Here is a 21473-nt window from a genome sequence, read left to right on the forward strand (position 1 = left end):
CATAGGGGAATCTAAATGAAAATGAGACCCCCAAAATGGCCCCTGGCCCCCAGTGAGGTCATTTCTATTAAAAAAAAAAAAGTGCTGTCTGGGGAATTAGGGACATAACAGCCTGGCCAATGGAGCAGAACGACACGGAGGGAAAAGACAAATCTGTGGAGTCAGAGGGATTAGAGCTGAAATCATGACTCTGGCATCGTATGACGTAAGCAAGTTCCTTAATACCTCTTGGCCTCTATTTCCTCCTTTGAAAGTGGTAATAATATCTACATTGCAAAACTGTAATGAAGATTAGGCATGCTAATAGTAATAATAAGAACACTGTAAATGTTAATAGTGGGTGAGAACACTTTCCTTCAGCATCCTCTGTCTCCCCTGAATCTGTGGAGGGACTTGATTTTGACATGCTGCCGTTATGCAGGTGCCTCTTGTGTTGGCATTGTGAATCCAGTGGCATGTACTTCTTTCATCCTGCTGTTTCTCAAATGGGCCTTGATCTAGTTTAAGCCTTTGAAAATGTGGCCTCGTGTCAGCACCCAGAAACTTTTAAAGGTTGCTAAACTTTACATTTAAGATGTTTGTATTTCTTTACTTGAATCTGCCCCCAACAATTTCCATTAGTTCACCTCAAAGCTATTTACTGAAATGATTGTTTTCCCTTTGGACAGATTATTTTCTCAGGGCTGTGCATTTACTGGTAGGAATGATTGGGTCTCATGCCCTTGGAAATGCCTGATCCAACTATTTCCCTTCCTTTGGAAAAAATAACTCCCGAAGGGTCCATTTCTTTTCATCAATGTATATTTCTTGATAAAAGAATTGCCACAACAAAAGTTGTGGTTAAAAGTTGAGGTTTATCTGAAGATTTTAGTAATCAAAATCATATGAGCTCAACACCTACCATCCCCATCTCATATCATACACACACACACACACACACACACACACACCACCACCACCATCAAAGAAAAATAGAGTGTACCAAATCTTGTGTGGCAAACCCCTAATTAACAATCAAAACTCCCTGGGCCCAAGGTAATGTCTCCCAACAGACACTATTTTTAAAAATTCCTCTTTGAAAAACAACAGCTTGATTAATCCCACCATTCCCACTTAAATTACTTGTGTAGAAACAATACCCTATGAGCAATTACTTTAAAACACTTTATTATGTATAATTTGTACAGCTTCAATCTGGGTTGCCTGGGGTATTTTATTTTCCAGGTTGTGATGTCATCTGCCGAGGTGAGCCAGATCTAATATTCATCGTGTCATGCTGCATACAGAAATACCATTTCCAGAGCAAAGTTCCCCTTCCTTACACAAAGACACACGAGAAATTGTCACACAACTAAGATGAGGAAAAGAACACTTTGTACACACAGCAACACCATACACAGCATTATCTTCACATTGTAGCATCGAATGTGTTATTTTATTTGGAAACAGCAGAACAGCCCCGTGGCCCACGGAGGGAAATAAAGACTTGGTTGTGAAAGCTGAAGTCAAGGGATGAGGGCGGGGTCCTCTTAGGGAAGGGAGGGGAGAGTTGGGGGGGGTGCGCCTTCACAAGCACTTTAGGAGGAAGGAATTGCAGGAGGTTCCTCTGGGGCAGTCGCATAGCTTCCCGATCCTGGCCCCTTTTCGCACGGCACACTGCTCCCCAGCGTCACACTGCAACAACACATGTGTGGTCATTCGGCAGCCTGGCTCCTGGGGACATGCTCCCACCGCCACCAGTTCTCCCTGCCTGGGGACACACCCCACCACCAGCACCGGAGGACAAAGTATGCTCAGACCTAAAAAGCAGGGAGACTTACCCTTATGATTTCAGCAGGAGGGAAAAAAGAAAACAAAGTTAAAGTATTGGGACCCTCCTCTTTTCTTCCATCTTTTTGTGGGAAAAGGTCACATCTTTGGGCTAATTTTCTTGTACATCCAGAAGGAAAAATTAGCCAGCCATTTCCACAAAAAAAATAAGCAATGGATCCACACTTCCCCACATCCCCTGCTCCCTGCTTTCTCTCTTCTCATCCCAAGAAGGAAGATTAAAGTGGGGGGCGGGAAGTTCTGGAGCTGCCAAAGGAATACGATGAGCCCTGAATCAGGAATTTTGACCCTAGAGTTTAGAGTTTAAAATTGACAGTGCTCTGAAAACCAGGGAGAAACGTGGCAACAAAAACTAAGTGGATTCAAAGTTGTCTTCCAACTCAGGGGATCCTTCATGAGGTGAAACCAAAAGCTCATTGTCAGAAAGACTCCTTCCCACCCAGACCCGACAGCTGGCTCGGGGACAGCGTCCAGCCCTCTGCCATGGCGGTCACCTTTTGACCTTGAGGACCCAGGCGGAGGCTGGCGGTGGAATCGGAGAGTACGCACAATCCTGCCCGCGGGCTCCCCGCGCTAGTTAGCCACGGACTAGGGAGAAGGGCGCGGGCCAGATGCACGGGGCGTGTTTTCTCTCGGAAAGGCGCGGGAAGGGGTGGTCCCGAAGCCTTACCATGGGGACTTGGCCGTACTTCTTCTCGTACACGGGAATGCGTTTGTTCTTGAGCTTCTTCAGCACTTCCTGCAGCGCTTCGATCTGCAACACAGCGCCCGCCCGGCGCAGGGATTACCGCCTCCGCGGCGAGCCCGGCCCGGGCGCCCACTTCCAGCCCTGATCCCGGGGCCCCGACCCAAGCCCGCACTCTTGCCGTGGGGTTCGCCAGAAAGAGCCCAGGGGTGGCATGTCAGCGAGGGAGCGCTGCCCGGGTGCGACCGGGCGCGGGAGCCTCCGAGGGCCGGACGAGGGGTTCGCGCTACAGCCCGCGGGCTCCCGCCGACCTCGAGGGCACCGGCTGCGCGGCGTCTGCGCCCAGTTCCCGCTCCCTTGCCCTGGAAAGGGGCGGCGGGGACGGTGCCGAGGGGTCCCCCGTGGCAGCTGCGGGACAGTGGCGATACCGACCAGCTCCTTCTCGTGGGACGCGTCTTCCACCGCAGGGTACAGGTCCGGGGAGCGAGGCCGCAGCTCGGCGCGGTCCTGGGCTCGCGCGCCCAGCAGGGGCCCCAGCAGCAGCAGCGCAGCGCCCAGGGCGGGCAGCAGGCGCGGCCGGGCGCTCTCCATGGTGCTGAACGCGCGGCGGCCCGGCTCCCCGTGCTCCCGCCTTTTATGGGAGTCGCGCTGGGCTCCGGGGAGGCAGCGAGGGGGGGGGGGGGGGGGGACCAGGAAGGATAGGCAGGGGAGGAGGCCGGGTCACCATCTGCAGCCGCGCTCCGCCGCCGCTTGACGTCAATGCCCCCGGGCCCCGCGCTCCCGGAACCAGCTGGGAGCGCAGCTGGGTTTACAGCGCAGAGAGCAGGACCCCGCGCGCCCCAGGGCGCCCAGCCCCGCGACCGGACGCTGCCCCTGTGGTGACGGGGTGCGCGAGCTGAGGCTGGGGGCGTGGGGTGACCGACCCGGCTGGGAAATGGAAAGTGCCTTTAGGGCAAGGCGCTGTAACCCCTCAGCTAGCTGAGGCGGCACTCTGGGTTAGGCGAGGCCAGCAGGAGAGAAAAGAAAGATAAGCTGCTCCCGCCCCCCACTAGGGGGTCGGTGCTCAAATCTGTACGGTAATAACGAAGAGAAAGCAGGGAAAACAAACCAACCTGAGTCAGGGTGATAGAGGAGTGCAGGGCAGCCGGCCACGTTCCAATCCTGGCTCGGCTGCTTGCAAGTTGTGTAACTTTGGGCAAAATAAAGAACCTGGGCATCAACCTTTTCTTCTGTAAAACTGAGATTAAAATGATGGACGTCACAGGATTATCAAGAGGATGAAATGAGAGATTCGATATGCAAAATTCCTGGCCTTTAGCACAATACAAATCTCCCTGCCTCCTCTTCTTTGAAACTTGAGGCTGTCCAGGTAAGTGACTGAGTGCTTGTACTCAGCGTATTCCTAGAGTAAATTCAACCAGCCTCAGAACTCCTCCCACTCACCTGGGTATCCAGGAAACCTTTCTAAAAGGAAAATAACCAGGGTGAAAAAAACGCAATTCCCTGATGATGGAAATATCTCCAGAGATCAGTAGTCAGTGGTGAGTCAGGCCTCATTGACTTGTGAAGACGCTGTGTTTTCTATTTTTTACAGGTTGGGGGATGTATAGGCTGAATGCAGATGACCTTCCTACGGAGAGACAGTGCCTTGCCCAAGACCTAGATGCCTGCACCACCTGCCCGCCCACCCGGCTGCTTCCTTCACCACAGTCTCTTTCCCTCGGCTGTTCCTGAATCCAATCACTCTGCTCATTTCAACCCAGTCGTTGAAAGTTGTAGCCCACTTACCACCTGCCTGCTAGCCCCCACGCGCATTTCTCTTACCCTCCTCCAACCCCTGCTTCACCAGCAACCAGCTTAAATCACGCTAATGGCTTCCCATCTTGCTAAGCACCGAGTTTAAATTCCTCACCCTTATTCACAACACTGCATGGTCTGCATCGCCCTCCTGCCAACCTCCTGTCCTGCCGCTATGCCCCAGACCTCGTCTCTCCAGCCTCATCAGACTCTTTGGTCCTTTAACCACTTTGGTTACATCCACTTTGAGACCTTTGCCCAACCTATTCTTGCCAGGAAAGGCCTCCTGCATCTTCAAACGGCTGGTGCTTCTTGTCATCCAAGTCTTAGCTGGAATGGCCTGGACCACCCAATCCAAAGCATGCACAGTGCGTTCTCTCATCGATGTATTACTTTGCAGATGACACGGGCCATTGGGATAATTAATACATAATTAATGTATTACTCAAGTTGGTAAGCAATTCAAGAAGTAATATCACTTCTGATGAATAGCACATATATTAACAACATCAAAATGTTTTGCCCTGGGATAAATCCAACTTGAAAACAAATCTAACACCTTCTCCAGATCTGCCTTACACACATACCCTTAAATTCTGCACAATAAAACTTCAGTGGCAGCACATTTTACTGTTTAAGACTTACAGAGGTAAACTGACCATCATCACAAATACCGCCTCCAGAGATCTTAAAGGTATTCTAAGATTTAGAAGATATAAATACTCCGAGTAAGATTTCAGTCCATTCTCTCCTGAGGATAGGGATCTCCCCAATACAATACTACCTCTCACATTGTTCCACCTGTGCTGAGGTCATGGCTTTCCCTCACACCACTTCTACTGGAAAAATAGCTCAAAATTCAGGTCCTGCTGATGTTGAGGAAAGGAGTTTTTGACGATCTTGTGAAGCAAAGCAGGGGGTATCTTGGTCTTCAACGTGTCACAATGCTTTTATGTCTGTGAACAGAAAGACTAGAAAAACTATCTTTAGGAAGCACAGTACAGTGAGGTTAAGCCCTTTTCTACCAATCAGATGACTTACATAACTTATGTAAGTTATGACAAAGAAGAGAGAAAAAGCTTGAGATGTTCTGCAGTCCTACATCATACCCTGTCAGGAAAATTTTTTATTCTTCCTACTTTGTAATGACTTTGTTAGAAAACAAAAAACAAAATAAAACAAAAGCTCACCATGATGCCTCCATGCAAGTAAAGAAAAGCCATAATTGAACTGAATCACTACTTCTCATCTCAGATACAGAAAAGGGAGACAGGACACTTGTCAGAAGAGCAGCAGTGACCAGGATGTGTCTGTGAAGACTTACCGTGGTCAGACCACCCTTACCTACCCCTCTCAAGATAGAGAAGGACTCCAGTTCTGCTATTCAAAATAGCTCAAGGAGGAAATCTCATCAGAGGGAGCTGAGAAACAAGGGCCAGTAAGATCTACTCACAGTGTGCTCTTGTCTGAGAAGAACATTTGAAGGTAGGAAAACATCTTCTGATTAATGTCTGTCTCTTGGAGTTCCGAACTTTTCACTATAAAAATAAGCCATTAATTGATTTATGACTTGGCAAAAGAAAAGAGTCTTTTTTGGGTTTTGGTCCTTCAAATGCAGACTGGCTAATATTTCTAAATGAGGATTCTAGAGACCACGGCTAAATGATGAGAAGATGGTCATTATGTTTCCTCCAAGTTCCTGCACTTCTCTCTCCCTCCTTTCATTTTGAATAATTTCTTTTCCTACACAGCCCAGTATAGCACAGGACTTTAGGACTGTCATATTACCCAAATATCAGATTACTGTGTTGTCCATTAGCCACCTTCCTCCCCTCCCTGATCAGGTCTTATCCAACTTTAAAACCTCCTCAGTTTCATTAACTTGTTATATATTTGTATTTAAGTTGATTTTTCTTTGTGTGTATTAGCTGCACTTTCCTCCTGGTTAAACATCACTCTGTTCTTTTTTGTACGCATTTATAATCTTCTAGGTTGCACAGTTTTCATTTCTACGTTGTCTGCTCTCAACTCTCCCTGCCTCCAGGAAAGAGATTCATTTCCTCTGACATTTATCTTCTGTTTACCAGCTTCCAATCCATAGCCTTCAGAGTAACTAATGTTTGATCTGTACTGACTAAATATCTTTATCACCACTTGGAAGATCTAATCTACAAGTAAAGGACACTTGGAGTTGGTGCTAAGTTTGGAAGTGTAAGTGATACATTAGGAAAGGATATGTGTTTTACAGATATCCTCTGAAGAAGAAAAATGCTTTTCATTCAATTAGAAAGAAAGCTGCGTGCCCACTATCTTCACAACACTTCTAAGAACTGTGAGTCCTGCTAAAATGATCAAGTCACAATTTTCTTTCATTTCATCATGTCCACAAATACCCATATAAAAAGAAATCCAGTGAGGTGAAAGTCCTAATAGAGAAAATGGAGCCCAGAAATCACAGATTAATTACCTCTGGAAAGGGGAGAGTTCATGAAAAAATAGCATATGAGTGTCTGGGCCTTAGAGAATGGGTACAATTTCAACAACAGCAAACACCCTCCTCTGAGCCCTCGCAGGCAGGGACGGGGCAGCATGAGCGAAGTCATTCGCGGAGGCAGTGACATCAGGTGAACAATGAGTGGTCTGGGGCTGGTGGAAAGTAGGGTACACGGGTACTGTGAGAGGTAGGGAAGTGCAGTGGGAAACTGGTAGAACAGAACAGCAAACTATGAAAAATCCAGAGCAGCAAGCAATAGTTCTCAAGTCGGATCAAACAATCCAATGAACTGGAGGTAAGAGTATTAGATTAACCCAAAGGATTCCGTTTTTCAAATGCTGACACTAAGAGCAAGCTCTCCAGCCTAAATAATCCAGCCTAAGAAGAGGGGTTCTTGTTAGACATAGGGAGGTGTCACTGAGCCAGAGATACTGTCCTTGAACACGGGGAACTTCTCTGGGCTCAGCAGAAGGCAGGGCACACTTCCTTCACATGTCCCGTGCCATGCCTACCCCCGTCTTCTCTAACTTTGGGGACCCAGACCTGCTAGGTTTATATGGCACGTGGGGTTAGCACTGAGGCACTGGGCTAGAATGTATCAGGAACGCTAATCAAGAATATGATTTTAACAGAGAACAATTTGAATTCTTCAATGATTGCTCATTGCCGACAGTTCAAGTAAACTTCTCAGTATGGTGTCAAAAATTCTCATAATCTATTCCTGGCCCATATTTCCAAACTCATTTTCCTCCACTCCCAACCAGTCCCATCAGAGAGCTTATATTTTTCAAGTATACCATACTTATCTCTTAATGTTGCACTGAGTTAGAGGAATAACTGAGTTATACTGCTATAATAATAAAAAAAAAAATTTCGGTGACTTGCAAAAGACAAAGATTTATTTCTCGCCCATATTGCATGTGCATCAGGTGTCAGCAAAGTGTTCTTTTCTTCGTGGTCACTCAGGGGCCCAGGGTGACAGAGCAGACACCACCTGTGATGCTGTTAGTTGTGTTCCAGAGAAAAAAGAGCTCTTAACAGTCTTGCATCAGCAATTAAAAGCTTTGGCTCAGAAGTGATACTTCATTTTTTGCTCCCACCCCATCAGTCTTAACAAGTTACATGACTCCACCAAATCAAAAGTGGACTCGGAAGGGCAGTGCTACCATTTTCTATTTGTAGAAAAGCATTGATTACTGCCACGTCCTCTGCTTGTTGTCTCTGGTTTTCTCCTGTCCCTCCCTGTGCCTGGACTGTCCTTGCACACACTGGGCACCTACCTTCAGCCTCCTTCACTCACCGTTCCATCACGACACCATGTTTGCTTCATCTTTGTTTGCATACAGCTTTGTACATATATTTGTTAATATACTTAATTTCACATTACTGTCAGTCGTTTCTATCACTGCCTACCTGGGGACATCTTTGAGGGCAAAGAATAGATCTAATCACCTTTGGGCTCCCAGCATTTAGCGTAGTACCGATACACACATCTGGAGAGGAAAGTTAGTCGCTGGGAAATGAAAGGTCGCCTTTGGTCACTAATAAGACGACCCTTCAGTAAAATATACAATCTAATATAGGATAGATTAATCAAGTAGTTTAGAGGCACTGCCAACTTACTATCTAGAAACACCATCATCATTCTTATATCAGGAAAAAAATATGCCTGAAAGGGGAACAGAATTTCACAAATAGTCCCTTTTAGAAGTAGGATTTCCCAAGTACAGACCAGAGCCTCTCTCGACAGTTTCTCCGACAACAAGTGCATTTCAGTTGCAAAATGAAAGATGTTTCCAAAATACGAAACTTGCTGAGTGACTGGAAGAAAGGGTATTACCTCCACACTCTTGTCTGGAAAAGAAACTGGGACAGAATCACATCCTAGAGAGTCTTGGGAAGTTTCAAACCAATTCCAGGGCATCCTAATGGTGAGAGAAACTATTCCTGTGTTGGGCAGGGGTTTGGTTTAGACAGCACCTAAGGTCACTTTTAAAACCACAATTCTGGGACTCTTCTACGCCTCTTCCAGAACTCTGCTACGTGAAGTCTATTTATTTTGACATAAACTAAAACCTTGGGAGAAACAGAAAACCATCTTGCAAGATCCAAAGAGGCAGAGCCTGAGGGCAAAAGTATGTTTCATAGGAAGAAGGATTATTAACTAGTCTTTCCTTTACTTTTGGGGGCTTTCTGGCCCTGACATTTACCTACTGTGTCTCAGCAGTTCTTTAATCTGGTTCTGGTTTTAACAGCAGATCCATCATGCTAGCATGGCTCACCAGCTAAATCAGGGCCCAGTTTCTGCTGCTCTGCAAGGCTAGATGTGTTGGCACTCAGACGTCTGAATTTCCTATCGAGAAGCCTCTCTAAAGCCAGTCTAGTCAGGCCTCTGAAATGAATGATGAGCAGCCAATCCTTAAACTCCTCCAACATTTGCAGAAATCCCACAGGGACTTTGGGACTTCTCAGGAAGGTGAAATTAGAGGGGGACTTTGAGAAGACTGAAACCCAGAAAAAATGATAGGCTTGTCCAAGGTCGTGTGTCAAGCTTTCCTCTCCTATTAATTGACTGCTGGAATGCAACTGTTGAAACCCCAGCTTAGCTGTATGAATATGGCTGTATACACTGGGGGCTCATATATTTCTATGCACAAGAAGCTTTATGAGGTTGGTGTGTGGTAGTCCGGTTGGAAGAGTGATGCCCAGAGACATGTCAGGAAGCTGCATTTGTCAGAGAGGGTCACTGTTTTGGGGAGATTTTAGGAGGGTGATTTATGAGGATGCTAAAAATCTTCAACTTCCTTCAGTGCCCCATGATTTCCCACCCTTTTCTATGAAAGAGAGTTTTTCATCCATAGTCTCCTCTCCTAGACTGGCTCTGGGGCTCACACCCCCACCATCTGAGAATGTGAGCTGTTTCTTCTCCCTTCTGGGTGTCGTGGCAGCCTTTGGCACCAGTCCCTCTGGCCCTATCTACGTACAATGACATGCGGCGCACTGTGTTACAGTTCCCAGCATTTAGGACTCCTCTTTGGAGGATCATGCTTTGATGCCATGCTGAACTCAGATAAGGCCATGGACTTGCTTTGGTCAACCTAGCAAGTGGAAATGTGATGTGTCGTTTCTAGAGGGAAGCTTTAAATACCAGTACAAATGAAAAAACAAAAATAATTTAAAAATAAAAACCAGTACATCCTTGTGCTGGTTTGAAAGGATGGATGTCCCCTAGAAAAGCCATGTTTTAATCAAAATCCCATTTCATAAAGGCAGAATAACCCCTATTCAACACTGTATGTTTGAATCTGTAATCAGATCATCTCCCTGGAGATGTGATTTAATCAAGAGTGGTTGTTAGGGTGGGTTAGGTGGAGACATGTCTCCACCCATTTGGGTGGGTCTTGATTAGGTTACTGGAATCCTATAAAAGAGGAAGCATTTTGGAGAAAGCTAGAGATTCTGAGAGTGAAGAGCGATATGGCCATGAGAAGCAGAGAGTCCACCAGCCAGCGACCTTTGGAAATGAAGAAGGAAAACGCCTCCCGGGGAGCTTATGAAACGAAACCAGGAGAGAAAGCTAGCAGATGATGCCGTGTTCACCATGTGCCTTTCCAGAGGAGAGAGAAACCCTGACTGTGTTCACCATGTGCCTTCTCACTTGAGAAAGAAACCCTGAACTTCATTGGCCTTCTTGAATCAAGGTATCTTTCCCTGGGTGCCTTAGATTGGACATTTTTATAGACTTGTTTTAATTGAGACATTTTCTCGGCCTTTGAACTGTAAACATGTAACCTATTAAATTCTCCTTTTTAAAAGCCATTCCATTTCTGGTATATTGCGTGCTGGCAGCTAGCAAACCAGAACAATACTTTGCCCTACTTTATCTTCCCTCTTCCATGATGATTGGTAATGCTCCAGATAGAGCAGCTCGATCACTCTAGGTTACAAAGAGTTCTGGAAGGAAGAAAATGTTGAGCAGAGCTACCACCAACCTTCAGTGGACGTGTAGTATAAGTGAGGAATAAACTTGGATGGATGTAAGTCACTGAGCTTTTAGGGTCATCTGTTATGCAGCTTAATTTAGCCCAATCTGACTGATACAGGTAAGCATACTAATATGTCCATCAACTCATCACATAGCTAGTATCATTTATCTCCTGCTGTATAACAAATTTCCCCCAAACTTACTGGCCTAAACCAACACACATCAATTAGCTCATCGTTTCTGTGGACCAGGAGTCCAGGTGCCGCTTACCTGAGTCCTCAGCCTCAGGACCTTTCACAAGGCATCCTCCAGGGCTGCTGTCACCTCAAGGCTGACCTAGGGCAGGATCCACTTCCGGGGTCAGTCGTTGGTGGCTAGCAGGATTCGGTTCTCCATAGGCTGCTGACCAGAAGGTGCCCTAAATCCCTTGCCTGGTGACCCTCTCGATCAGAGCAAGAACTAGGCAAGCCTGAGAGAGAATGCCAACAAAACAGAACTTACAACTCTTCCAACCTAATCACAGCAGTGACATTCCGTCCCTTTTCCCAAGCTCTAGCCGCTGTGTCCACCCCACTCTTCAGGGGTCACACGAGGGCACGAATCCCAGGAGGGGGAGAACCCTTGGGAATCATGTCAGAAACAACCTTCCACAAGAGCTCCGTCAAAAAAAATGTACTTTCACTCAGGAGTAAAGCTGGAACTAAAATTCACATCAGTGCTGTTTCCACTAGAGAGAAATAAGCGAAAATTAAACAGTAAAAGACAGATTGTATTCAACTGAGACAGAAGCTGGGACATAAATTGGCTGTTGAATTGTTAAACAAGTCATTCAGACAATGAATAAATTAAAACTGCAGAAAGCCACTGTCTCAGCTGGGACAACTGGAGGTCGTGATGTAAGTGAAGCTTTCAGGGTGGGAAGATTTAGCTTACCAAAGAGGAAGGGACTGGCCAAGCTTAGTCTTCTCAGGGTCACCCACAGGCATTACAGGAATGTCAATGCACTGTTCCTCTCCCTTTAATCTAAGTTCATCAGATGGCTTTCCCAAAACCGGCCAATCTCTGACACCTCATGCATTAGTGGGAGAATACATAGATGGAACCTCTGGTGGAAATACAATAGTCAACCAAAAACTTTTGTTTTCCAAACTATATATGCTCATATCTTTTCCCCAGAATCTGGGATACCAGAATTTCTGTGCAGGGCAGCTCATGTAGTTTGAAAAACTTGCCCCACAACGATCCTGAACTAGGGTGCATGGAGACCACTGCTCAGGAAATCATTTTATCTTCTAGTGAAACGACAGGGGGCAGACTTTGTCCCACAAATCCAAGTCCTACAAACCCCCAAGGACAAGCCTTTCCAGGATTCCAACGCTCTTCACTCATAAAACACAGGAAGTTCTATTGGGAGTCAGTCCGGACCGGAAAAGTCACTCTTAGTTTCAGTAGAGAGTTAGAGGTCATGAACACATTCCAAGCAGCTTTCCCAGAGCAGCTGGCAGGCAAAATTAAGCCCCCAAATGGGGAAGATAAGTAATTAAACCTTGAAGAAAGACGTGCTTATCCTCACCATGACCAGAGATTGTTTTCCCATTTTATAGATGACAGAAGTGATCGTCTGAGTAATTGTTTCCAGGTCCCCAGGCAAGTGAGATGGAATAGCAAGATTTGAACCCAAATCCTCTGAATACCCAGTCATTTCCTTTGGGTTTTCATTGTGAATCCTTCTACTGTATTTTGTCAACTTTGTCATTAAAAAGAAAGGAGATGAGAAAAAGGAGTGAGAGAGATAAAATCTGCATTCTGAAAATTTTTTAAAATATTATAAAAGAGATTTCCTTGTGGTCCAGATCTTCCTCACCTCTTGAAAAACTAAGTATTTTCCACTGGAAGCTGGAAGCTGGAAAATGTCAAGTTGAGTCCTTAAGTCCACGCTCTGACTGTCCTTCCAAACATGAAACAGAACTGGCCATTTCGCGTCTGAGATGTGACTGGCGCCTGGTGGAAACCCTTCTGCCCGGGTGACGGGAGACCCCTGAGGCCCTCCTGGTGAGGGAAGGACAAGGGCCCCTCCCTGCGTCCTCCGAAACTTGACTCAGAACCCAGAGAAGCCACAGCTGTGGGCGTATTTACAATGCTTTTTGCCCAAATGCAAATGTCATTTCCTGCCATTTGCACTCTGGACCAGGCTCACCAGGGACAGAGACATCGCTTGTGCCTTAAATGACATAAAATGTTCTGTTTTAACCATGTTAAGTGTGCAATTCAGTGGCATTAATTACATTGTTGCCCAACCATCCTTACTATCTATTTCCAAAACCTTTTCACCACCTCAAGCAGAAACTCTGTACCCATTAGACAATAGCTCCCCATTCCACTTTCCCTCACCTCTCGGCTAAGCTCCAATCTACTTCATGTCACTATGAACTTGCGTATTTTAGGTATTTCCTAAAAGTGGAACCATACGATATTCGTCCTTTGGTGTCTGACTTGTTTCACTTAGTGTTTTCACAGTTCACCCATGTTGTCATACGTGTCAGAATGTCACTCCCCTTTGTAGCTAAGTAACATTCCGTTGTGTTAGGCACGGCATGCTGTTTCTCCATTCATCTGCTGATGGAAACTTGGACTGTTTCCACCTTTTAGTTTTTAAATAAGGCTGCTATGAGCATTGGTGTACAAATATCTGTTGCCTTCCTTTGGCTATATGTCTAGGGGTGGGATTGCTGGGTCACAGGTAGTTCTTTAGTTTTTTGAGGCACTTCATTTACTTTTTGAGCATCTGTTATGCTGCAGATCTTATTTCATGCCACTCCCCAACCCCCCCCACCACCACCACACACACAAATTCCTAGATGTTTTCTGCCCATCCTTTAGGTCTCTTGCTCTAATGTCACCTCATTATTTAGCTGCCCATCCTTATTCTTTCTCCAGGGCTCCCTTTCCCACTGGGCGCCCACCACTACCTGGGATTCATGCGCAGTGACTCGTCACTCTCGTTGGGCCACAGACTCACTGAGGACCAGGACCTGGTCTCACAAGCACGTGCTGCTGCATCAAGAGTTCTGAGCACTAAATGAGTGGGCGGCCAGCTTTCCAGGCACATCCTCTGCCTGGGCAGCCCTCCTACCTCTCCCCCTGCCTGGAAATACCAGGGTCGTGGGGCTGTAATGGGCAGGGTCCCGCCTCGGGGCAGGGCAGCGGACCATTTCCTTGGTAAGCCTGCGTCTTGCCAAGAGGCAGCTTATTCCTTTATAATTGCATCCTCCAGGGAAAGTTGAGCTCCAAAAGCAGGTAGCATTAGGAAATAGGTTGGGGGAAACCTTTTACAGTGTATAGTGAGGAAATTGGGGGATATCATAATTAATTTTTAGGATGGAATAGAGTTTCTTATAGAACAGCAGCCCTGAAGAAGAGACACATTTGTCCTGGGGGGGGGGGGCAGCACACTCAGTGGTTTTCAACATCAGAGCCCCAGCACTGCCCTTGTAACAGTACGTTCCCACTCATGGCCCCTGGTCTGAGCCGGGCACTGAGCAAAGCACTTACAGGCATTTCTCACTTAAACTAAGGTGCAGGAATAGTATCCCATTTTCAGAGGAGAAAACTAAGGCTCAGAGAGGTTAAGCAGTCACACAGCCTGTGAATGGCAGCATCTGAGCCCTTGGCCCTGAGCTCCATCAGCTCCTCCTGGGTCATGCAAGGAGGCCAGAGGGGTAAGCAGCCTGCTGCCGAGAAGGGGCCACTGTCCCCCCAGCCAGCCAGGCCAGGAGGCCTCCTCGCTGGGTCCAACATACACTTCCAAGGTGTAGCTCTGAAATAGGAGCCGAAGCCACGGAAGGAACAAAGGACAAATGCCCAAAGGCCCTCACCTGCCACCGTATCGCAGTGACCCCCAGCCACCGTCACCCAATGCCTTGGCTTTGAGGTATTAGCAGAGCTCAGCAGCAGTCACCACACGTCTCCCAAACCCGAAAACAATGTACTTCTAGAAGGCTGCTTTCTTTCAAAGCTTGGTACAGCTGACTCTAAAGGATGTCCTTTAAATGTAATCTAACCTAGGTTGCTTCTCTGATAGAGTAAGAGCCTACTATTTGCTGAATGTTAATGTATCAACTGCTTCACAGATACATTTATTTTAAGTAGTTGTATCAGGAATAATGTATACTATGCCAACATTTTAATAGTTACTAATAGTACCTTAAGAGTTATAAGCAAAATATTAGAGTATTTTATCTATTTTTTAAAAATCAACAAAGTCACCCTTTCAGGCCCAGCACTTTCACAGCACTCAGAGCTCAGAACGGTGCTCAGTTCTACAAACAGTGATTCATCTGTCTCCCACTGACCCTGTGCATTAGCCCCTTTTTGCAGATGAGGAGACTGGGCATGCAAAAGGTCAGCAAATTCCTCGAGGCCACACAGGAGGTAGCGCAGCTGAGGCTGAACCCAGCCAGCCCAATTTCAAGTGTGTGGCCTCTGCAGCCTTCAGACGCTGATGATGCCAATGGCGGAATCTCCAGCCAGCGGACGGTGGCGGCGTGGAAGGACTGCACTCACAACTGTGTGAGCACAGGCCAGCACGGGCCCGGAGACACGGCCAGGATCACATGCAAGTCGTGGAAACACTTGTACACACAGTGTTGAAGTAAAAACAAATGCGTATTTAAAGTTATGCATTGGAATGATTGTAATTTTTTAAGGTTAAGCAAAGGCATAGAAATGCTCATAACACTTAAAAGTGCCCCTAACTGTGACTTGTCAGGCCACCAATTATAAGTTAACAGGCATGGTTTGTGCATTCAGCGGATGACCAGCTAAAACCTACATGCAGATTAATCAAGATTAATAAATATCTCACACCATATCTCAATGCGTGTGTGTGTGCAACACGCAGCAACCTGCCAGGTGTATTGATGAGAAGCAGAACGCTCAGGTGGAATATATGATATGTCTCCCGTCACACAGTGGCCTGAGTGGTGGAGCCGGGATTTGAGGCAGATCTGTTCCAAAGCCTCTGTGCTTTCTACTCATTACATTGTCTTTCCCAAAGAATAGGATGACAAGGGATTTCAGTTCAGTATTTTCACTTAAAACCCTGAGTCTATGTTATTAGCTGTTAATCATGAAGGGAGAAATAGACCTAACATTCATAAAGTATAATTTATCTGCTGTCCTTTAATCTATTGCTTTTCTATCCTTCATAAATTTCATATCCCCAGGGTCTTCCATAAAGCATATTGATTATCATTAAAAGGATCATCTACTTAATTGATTGGTTCTAGTATGAACATTCTGTGGAGGAAGTATGACACAATCTGAGAATTCCTTCTTTTGCAGTATTTTTTTTTTTTTTTAGTTTGACATGGACTCCTTCCTTCCTTTTCCTGAGTTATCTTAAACTACTGTATATACTGACAGAAACCAAGGAGTTTTGTGGAAAACTCGTCTATGGAATTGTTATTAATTTATTGCCTATTGCTAGGAGTGAAAGCACAATGTTTGTGACCAGAACACTGGCCAAGAGAATAAATCTGATAAAAAACACCAGCTACCTATAAGAATGTTCTTACATGAACCAGAAAAATGGACATCACTATTACAAGGTTTTAATAATAGGGCATGTGCTGGTTTGAAACTTTTGTGTGCCCTGGACATGAACCAGAAAAATGGACATCACTATTACAAGGTTTTAATAATAGGGCATGTGCCGGTTTGAAACTTTTGTGTGCCCTGGAAAAGCCATGTTTTTAATCCTGATTTAATATTGTAGGGCGGGATCTTTTTGATAAAGTTGTTTCCATGGAGATGTGGCTCCAGCCATTCAAGGTGGGGTTGCTTACTGGAATCCTATAAGAGGGAACTATTTTGGAAAAAGCTCCAGAGCCCACACAACCAGGGACCTTCGGAGAGGCAGAAAGAACGCCCTGGAGACGCCATCTGAAGATGCCTGGAGAGAAGACAGCAGACCCTGCCAGGGGCCTTCCCAGCTGAGAGAGAAGCCAAGAACGTCATCCACCCCTTCTTGAGTTATGGTGACTTTTCCTTGGTTTGGACACTTTTCTGGCCTTAGAACTGTAAACTTGTAATGCAGTAAATTTCCTTTTTAAATGCTGTTCCATGTGTGGTATACTGCATTCTGGCAGCTTTAGCAGACCAAAACAGAGTGGAACATGGGAAAGAATACAACTAATGCCAACTATGGACTGGGGTTGGGAGAATACTTAACATCCCTTCATCAGGTGTCACAAAAGTACTATACTAACGCTGAGTGTCAGCAGTAGGGGTATTAAGGGTGTTGGAATTTTTCTTTTTGTAGCAACAAGAACGCTCTCAAAATGATTTTGGTGATGAACGCACAACTATGTGATTGATTATACCAAGAGTCAATGATTGTACACTTTGGGCGGATTGTATGGTGTGTGAAAAAAACTGTTGAAAAAAAACAGAAGACGTCAGCTCCAGGGCAGGCCAAGGAGAAAAGGGAAGGAAGGAAATACTCGGTGTTCAGTAAAACTGGGTCACACAAACAGAACCAAAATGCCTGTGAGCGGCGTTCCATATCCTTTAAAAAACCTTTTTTTTAAAGCATAATTTTCTTTTCTTGGCCTTTAAACAAACGTCTGAAGCAAGTTGTCTGCCTTCCCCTTTGCTTATCTTGGCTAGCTCATCCGGAGTTATCCACGATGAATCCCCAAATGTCACGGCACACCGACAAGGATAATTGCCCTGTGGTCCCTGGGATTCCAGCTGCTGATGACTCGAACTCACCTGCCTGGGGTGGGGGTTCCGCCTTAGCCCCCATCAGAGAACTGAGGTCCACTTGTTGGGGGGCCTGCTGTGCTGGTTTCAACCTGCTGTGAACTCCAGAAAAGCCACGTCCTTTCATCCACATTCAGTATTGTTGGGTGGGGCCTTTTAAGTTGTTTCCATGGAGATGCGACAATAGCCCAGTTGATTAGATTAGATGGTTTCCATGGAGATGTGTCTCCCCCCATTCAAGGTGGGTGGCTAACTGGGGCCCTTTAAGGAGGATCCCTCTGGGAAGACCCCCCAGTGCCGCCAGAGCCTCCACAGCGACTTCGGAGCAGAAGGAAGCGCCCCAAAGCCTTGGGACACGACGAGAGGCGCTGGCAGCTCAGCATGCAGCTCCGAGAGGAGCCCCGCGTTTCACCCGTGCGTTCCTCGGAGTGAAGGTATCTTTTTCTAGATGCCTTAATTCGGACATTTTCATGGCCTTAGAACTGTAAACTCGCACCTTAATAGATTCCCTTTGTAGAAGCCGCCCTGTTTCCGCCAGACTGAATTCCGGCAGCTTCTGCGACCGAAGCCGGCCGCGTGCTGAGCGCGTCTCCGGCGGCGGGTCTGGGTAGGTGGGGTAGGGGCGGCCAGCACCTGGCGGCTGGGGCTGCCTGTCCCCTCCGCGGTTCCCCGCAAGTGCCCCCGTGTCGCCCAAGCCCCCCAGTGGCGCCGCCGCTGCCGAATGTGGCGCTGAGCCCGCGCCCCACGCCACTCCAGAGTGGCCGTGGTTGTTTGCACATCTTCCCAGGGACCGACACGAGGCTCAGCCTGGGGCTGCTGAGCCGGCCAGCTGGCTCCGGACCCCCGCCCGGGGCCATCTCTGCCCGCAGCGCGCCCGGGCACAGTGCGGGCAGTGAGGAGGCCGGGACCTGTGGAAAGAACGGAACCCAGAGCAGTGGGTGAAGGGCCGGCAAAGGCTCCTGGTCCCCGCCCCCCGCCCTGCCCCCTGCCCTCTGCGCTCGGAGGTGAGCTGGAGCTCCAGACCTCTGGCGGGGCTGCAGCCGGGGCGCTCGGGAAATGGGGCTTCACCTGGATCTCCTAATTTATTATTATTATTATTATTTTAAGAATGCTAAAAGCTGAGAAAGGGCTGCCCACGAGAGACTGTACAGGTTGACCTTGGAGATAGACTTTAAGAGACAGGATGCAGCGTCCTCTCTCCTGGCTGTCTGAACGACTTGCTTCCATCAAGCCAGGCCCCTCTACTACTGCGCAGCCCACTCCCACCCACCTCCAGTGAACGCTTTTCTTTCTCGTTTTATCTACGATTCTTAACTAATTTGACATTTTAAAACCCTCTCCCACTTGTCCAAACATTAGTTACACCATCCAATAGTTCCCTGAGCTCTTTGATATAGACAATTAAATGGTTCTTGGCTCAGCAATAAGACTATGTCAGCCTGGAAAAGAAATACTGCTGCAACACTTCTTGCCCCCACAAATCAACACACTTTCAAGTCCAAAACAAATGTCTCTGATTGAATGTCTGTTGAATATATATTTTTAAAAATTCTAATTAACCTAATTCTTGGTGCAATTAAAACTTCATGTTGAGAGCACGCCTACAAGTCTTTTTATTTATTCCCATGTATCATGGTCAGCTAAATGCCCAATGCAAATTCATTTATAGAGTGAGATTTTAACGTCTCCCCTGCCAGAAGCCCCTTGGATGATTGCCGTCTCTTAGAAACCATGTGCATCTCTGGGGAGCTTTTCCATTAACCACAGTATAATGTGGAGGGTCTCCAGGGAAACAGAACTAACAGGCTATATATGCAAGTGTTATAAGATTCATTATAGGAATTGGCTCATGCAACTGTAGGAATTGGCAAGTCCACGTTTCCAAATGAATTAATTCCCCAGGAGAAGCTGACTGGCTGAAGCAGAGGTAGAAATTCTTCTTTCTGACTGTTGAAATCATCAGTTCTTCCTTTACAGACGTCAATGGATTGGATGAGGCTTCTCCCATTGCTGAAGGCAATCTCCTTTGTTGGCTGCAGATGCAATCAGCCATGGATGAAATCAACTTACTGATGATTTAAATGCACGAAATATCCTCATAGTAACGATCAAGCCAATGCTTGCCTAACCGAACGACTAGACGCCGTAATCTAGCCAAGCTGAGACGTGAATTTAACCATCACACATGGTCCATCACTTCCCTCAAAATTTGACTTGTAAGTGGAGAGGCACAACACGGTGTCCTGGCACCACGCAGGCCTGGGTTCAATCCCCACGCGGTTCTGTCGGATTGCCGCGGGGGCCCGGGGACCGGCAGCAGCCACCAGGGCACGCGGCCTTCAGGGAAACACCATCTTGCTGATACCTCGACTTCTGGACTTCCCCTGCCTCAAGCCCAGGAGCCAACAAATTTCTGTGGTTAAGCCCACCAACTGTATGTGTTTCTCTCTCTTTTTTTTTTTAAGGACTGTATGTGTTTCTCTTAGCAGCAAGGAAAGAAGACAATACTCAGTATCACAGCATTGTGGTCTTTTTTTTTAAATTGTAAACATATATATATATATATACAAAGAAAAGAAAGAAAAAACCCAATAATTTTCCAAGTACATTTTAACAAGCAGTTACAGAACAGATTTCAGAGTTTGTTATGGGTTACTATTCCACTATTTCAGATTTTTCCTTCTAATTGCGCCAAAACCCTGGGGGCTAAAAGAAATATCAATACAGTGATTCAGCAGTCATACTCATTTGTTAAATTCTGTTTTCTCTGTTATAAATCCTCCTTCTTTGATCCTTCTCCCAATCTATAGGGATCTTTGGGCTCTGCCCATTCTCACTCTTTCATGTTGATAAGGGATAGGGGATGGAATTAGTTGATATTCTTGGAGAGGCTGCCCCCTGTCAGTTTTCAGGATTTGTCTAGCCTAGGAACCCTCTGGAGGTACTGGGTTTCAAGAAAGTAAACTCCATGCGTGAAACTTTTATAGAGTCTCACTTAGGGCCCTAGGTGTTCTTTAGGGTTAACAGGATGTTGGTTGATTTGGCAAACCTTGGCAATTAGCAATGTGTAGCTGAAGCTTGCATAAAGGTAGCCTCCAGAATACCTCCCAACTCTATTTGGACCCTCGTAGCCACTGATACCTTGTTTTGTCACTTTTCTTTTCCCCCTTTTGGTCAGGAAGGCATTGCCAATCCCTCAGTGCCAGGACCAGGGTCATCCCTGGGAGTCATGTCCAACGTTGCCAGGGAAGCTTTCATCCCTGGATGTCACGTCCTATATAGAAGTGAGAGTAATGAGTTTCCTTGTAGAATTTGGCTTAGAGAGAGAAAGGACACATCTGAACAACAAAAGAGGTTTTCGAGAAGTAACTCTTAAGCATAACTATAGGTAGGCTTAGATTCTCTGCTACAGAAATAAATTTTGTTAAGGGCAATCCTCAAAATCAAGAGTTTGGCCTATTTTCCTGTAAGTCCCCAATGTTTGAGAGGGTACTTTCCCAGATAGGAAAGCTTACTAGTTCCATATTTTTTTCTTTGGTCCCTCAAGGGACTCTATCAATCCTTTTTAATTCTCAACCCACCGTGGTCTGAGCTGTGTCCGGGTATGACCGTAAGCTGTACAGGGTACAAGGCCTTGTTCCCATTCTGGGCTCCATGAGTTTGCGGCTGTTTAAATGAGCTCTCCAGATGGTTGACTGAGATTGTGTTATGGAGTATGTAGGCTCCAGACACAGCAAACTCTCTGCGCTTAGTCTCTTACACTCGGTGAAACTCTGGTGCACACAGACGGCCGTCTTCTACGCTGGATTCTGGTTTACTTTAGTAAACAACCTAAATCCCTAAAGACATGTATTTATATGATAAATAGTATAAAAGAGTAAAAGAAATGATTTAAATAATGATAACAGCTCGCATTC

General features: G+C 46.3%; 1 protein-coding gene across 5 annotated transcripts in view; it reads right to left on the reverse strand.

Annotated features, from left to right (window-relative positions):
• Nucleotides 1–1150: 1150 nt before the first annotated feature.
• Nucleotides 1151–21473, reverse strand: part of CARTPT (CART prepropeptide) — a 29166-nt gene continuing 8843 nt past the window's right edge. The window contains exons 2-8 of one of the 5 annotated variants that reach the window (XM_077139513.1): nt 21138–21395; nt 20698–20830; nt 11062–11260; nt 5104–5850; nt 3628–3752; nt 2501–2584; nt 1151–1674 (exon numbers count right to left, since the gene is read on the reverse strand). In XM_077139513.1, the coding sequence (XP_076995628.1) occupies nt 1567–1674; nt 2501–2584; nt 3628–3752; nt 5104–5128 (342 nt within the window). In that variant the 5' untranslated portion in view covers nt 5129–5850; nt 11062–11260; nt 20698–20830; nt 21138–21395 and the 3' untranslated portion in view covers nt 1151–1566. Of the gene's footprint in view, nt 1675–2500; nt 2585–2947; nt 3107–3627; nt 3753–4156; nt 5851–11061; nt 11261–17565; nt 18188–20697; nt 20831–21137; nt 21396–21473 lie in introns of those variants that run through there. The other 4 variants (XM_077139515.1, XM_077139514.1, XR_013167212.1 and 1 more) reach the window with 4 other exon arrangements.

This window comes from Tamandua tetradactyla, chromosome 21 (assembly GCF_023851605.1).
Source record: "Tamandua tetradactyla isolate mTamTet1 chromosome 21, mTamTet1.pri, whole genome shotgun sequence".
In the NCBI taxonomy this organism is placed as follows: Eukaryota; Metazoa; Chordata; class Mammalia; order Pilosa; family Myrmecophagidae; genus Tamandua; species Tamandua tetradactyla.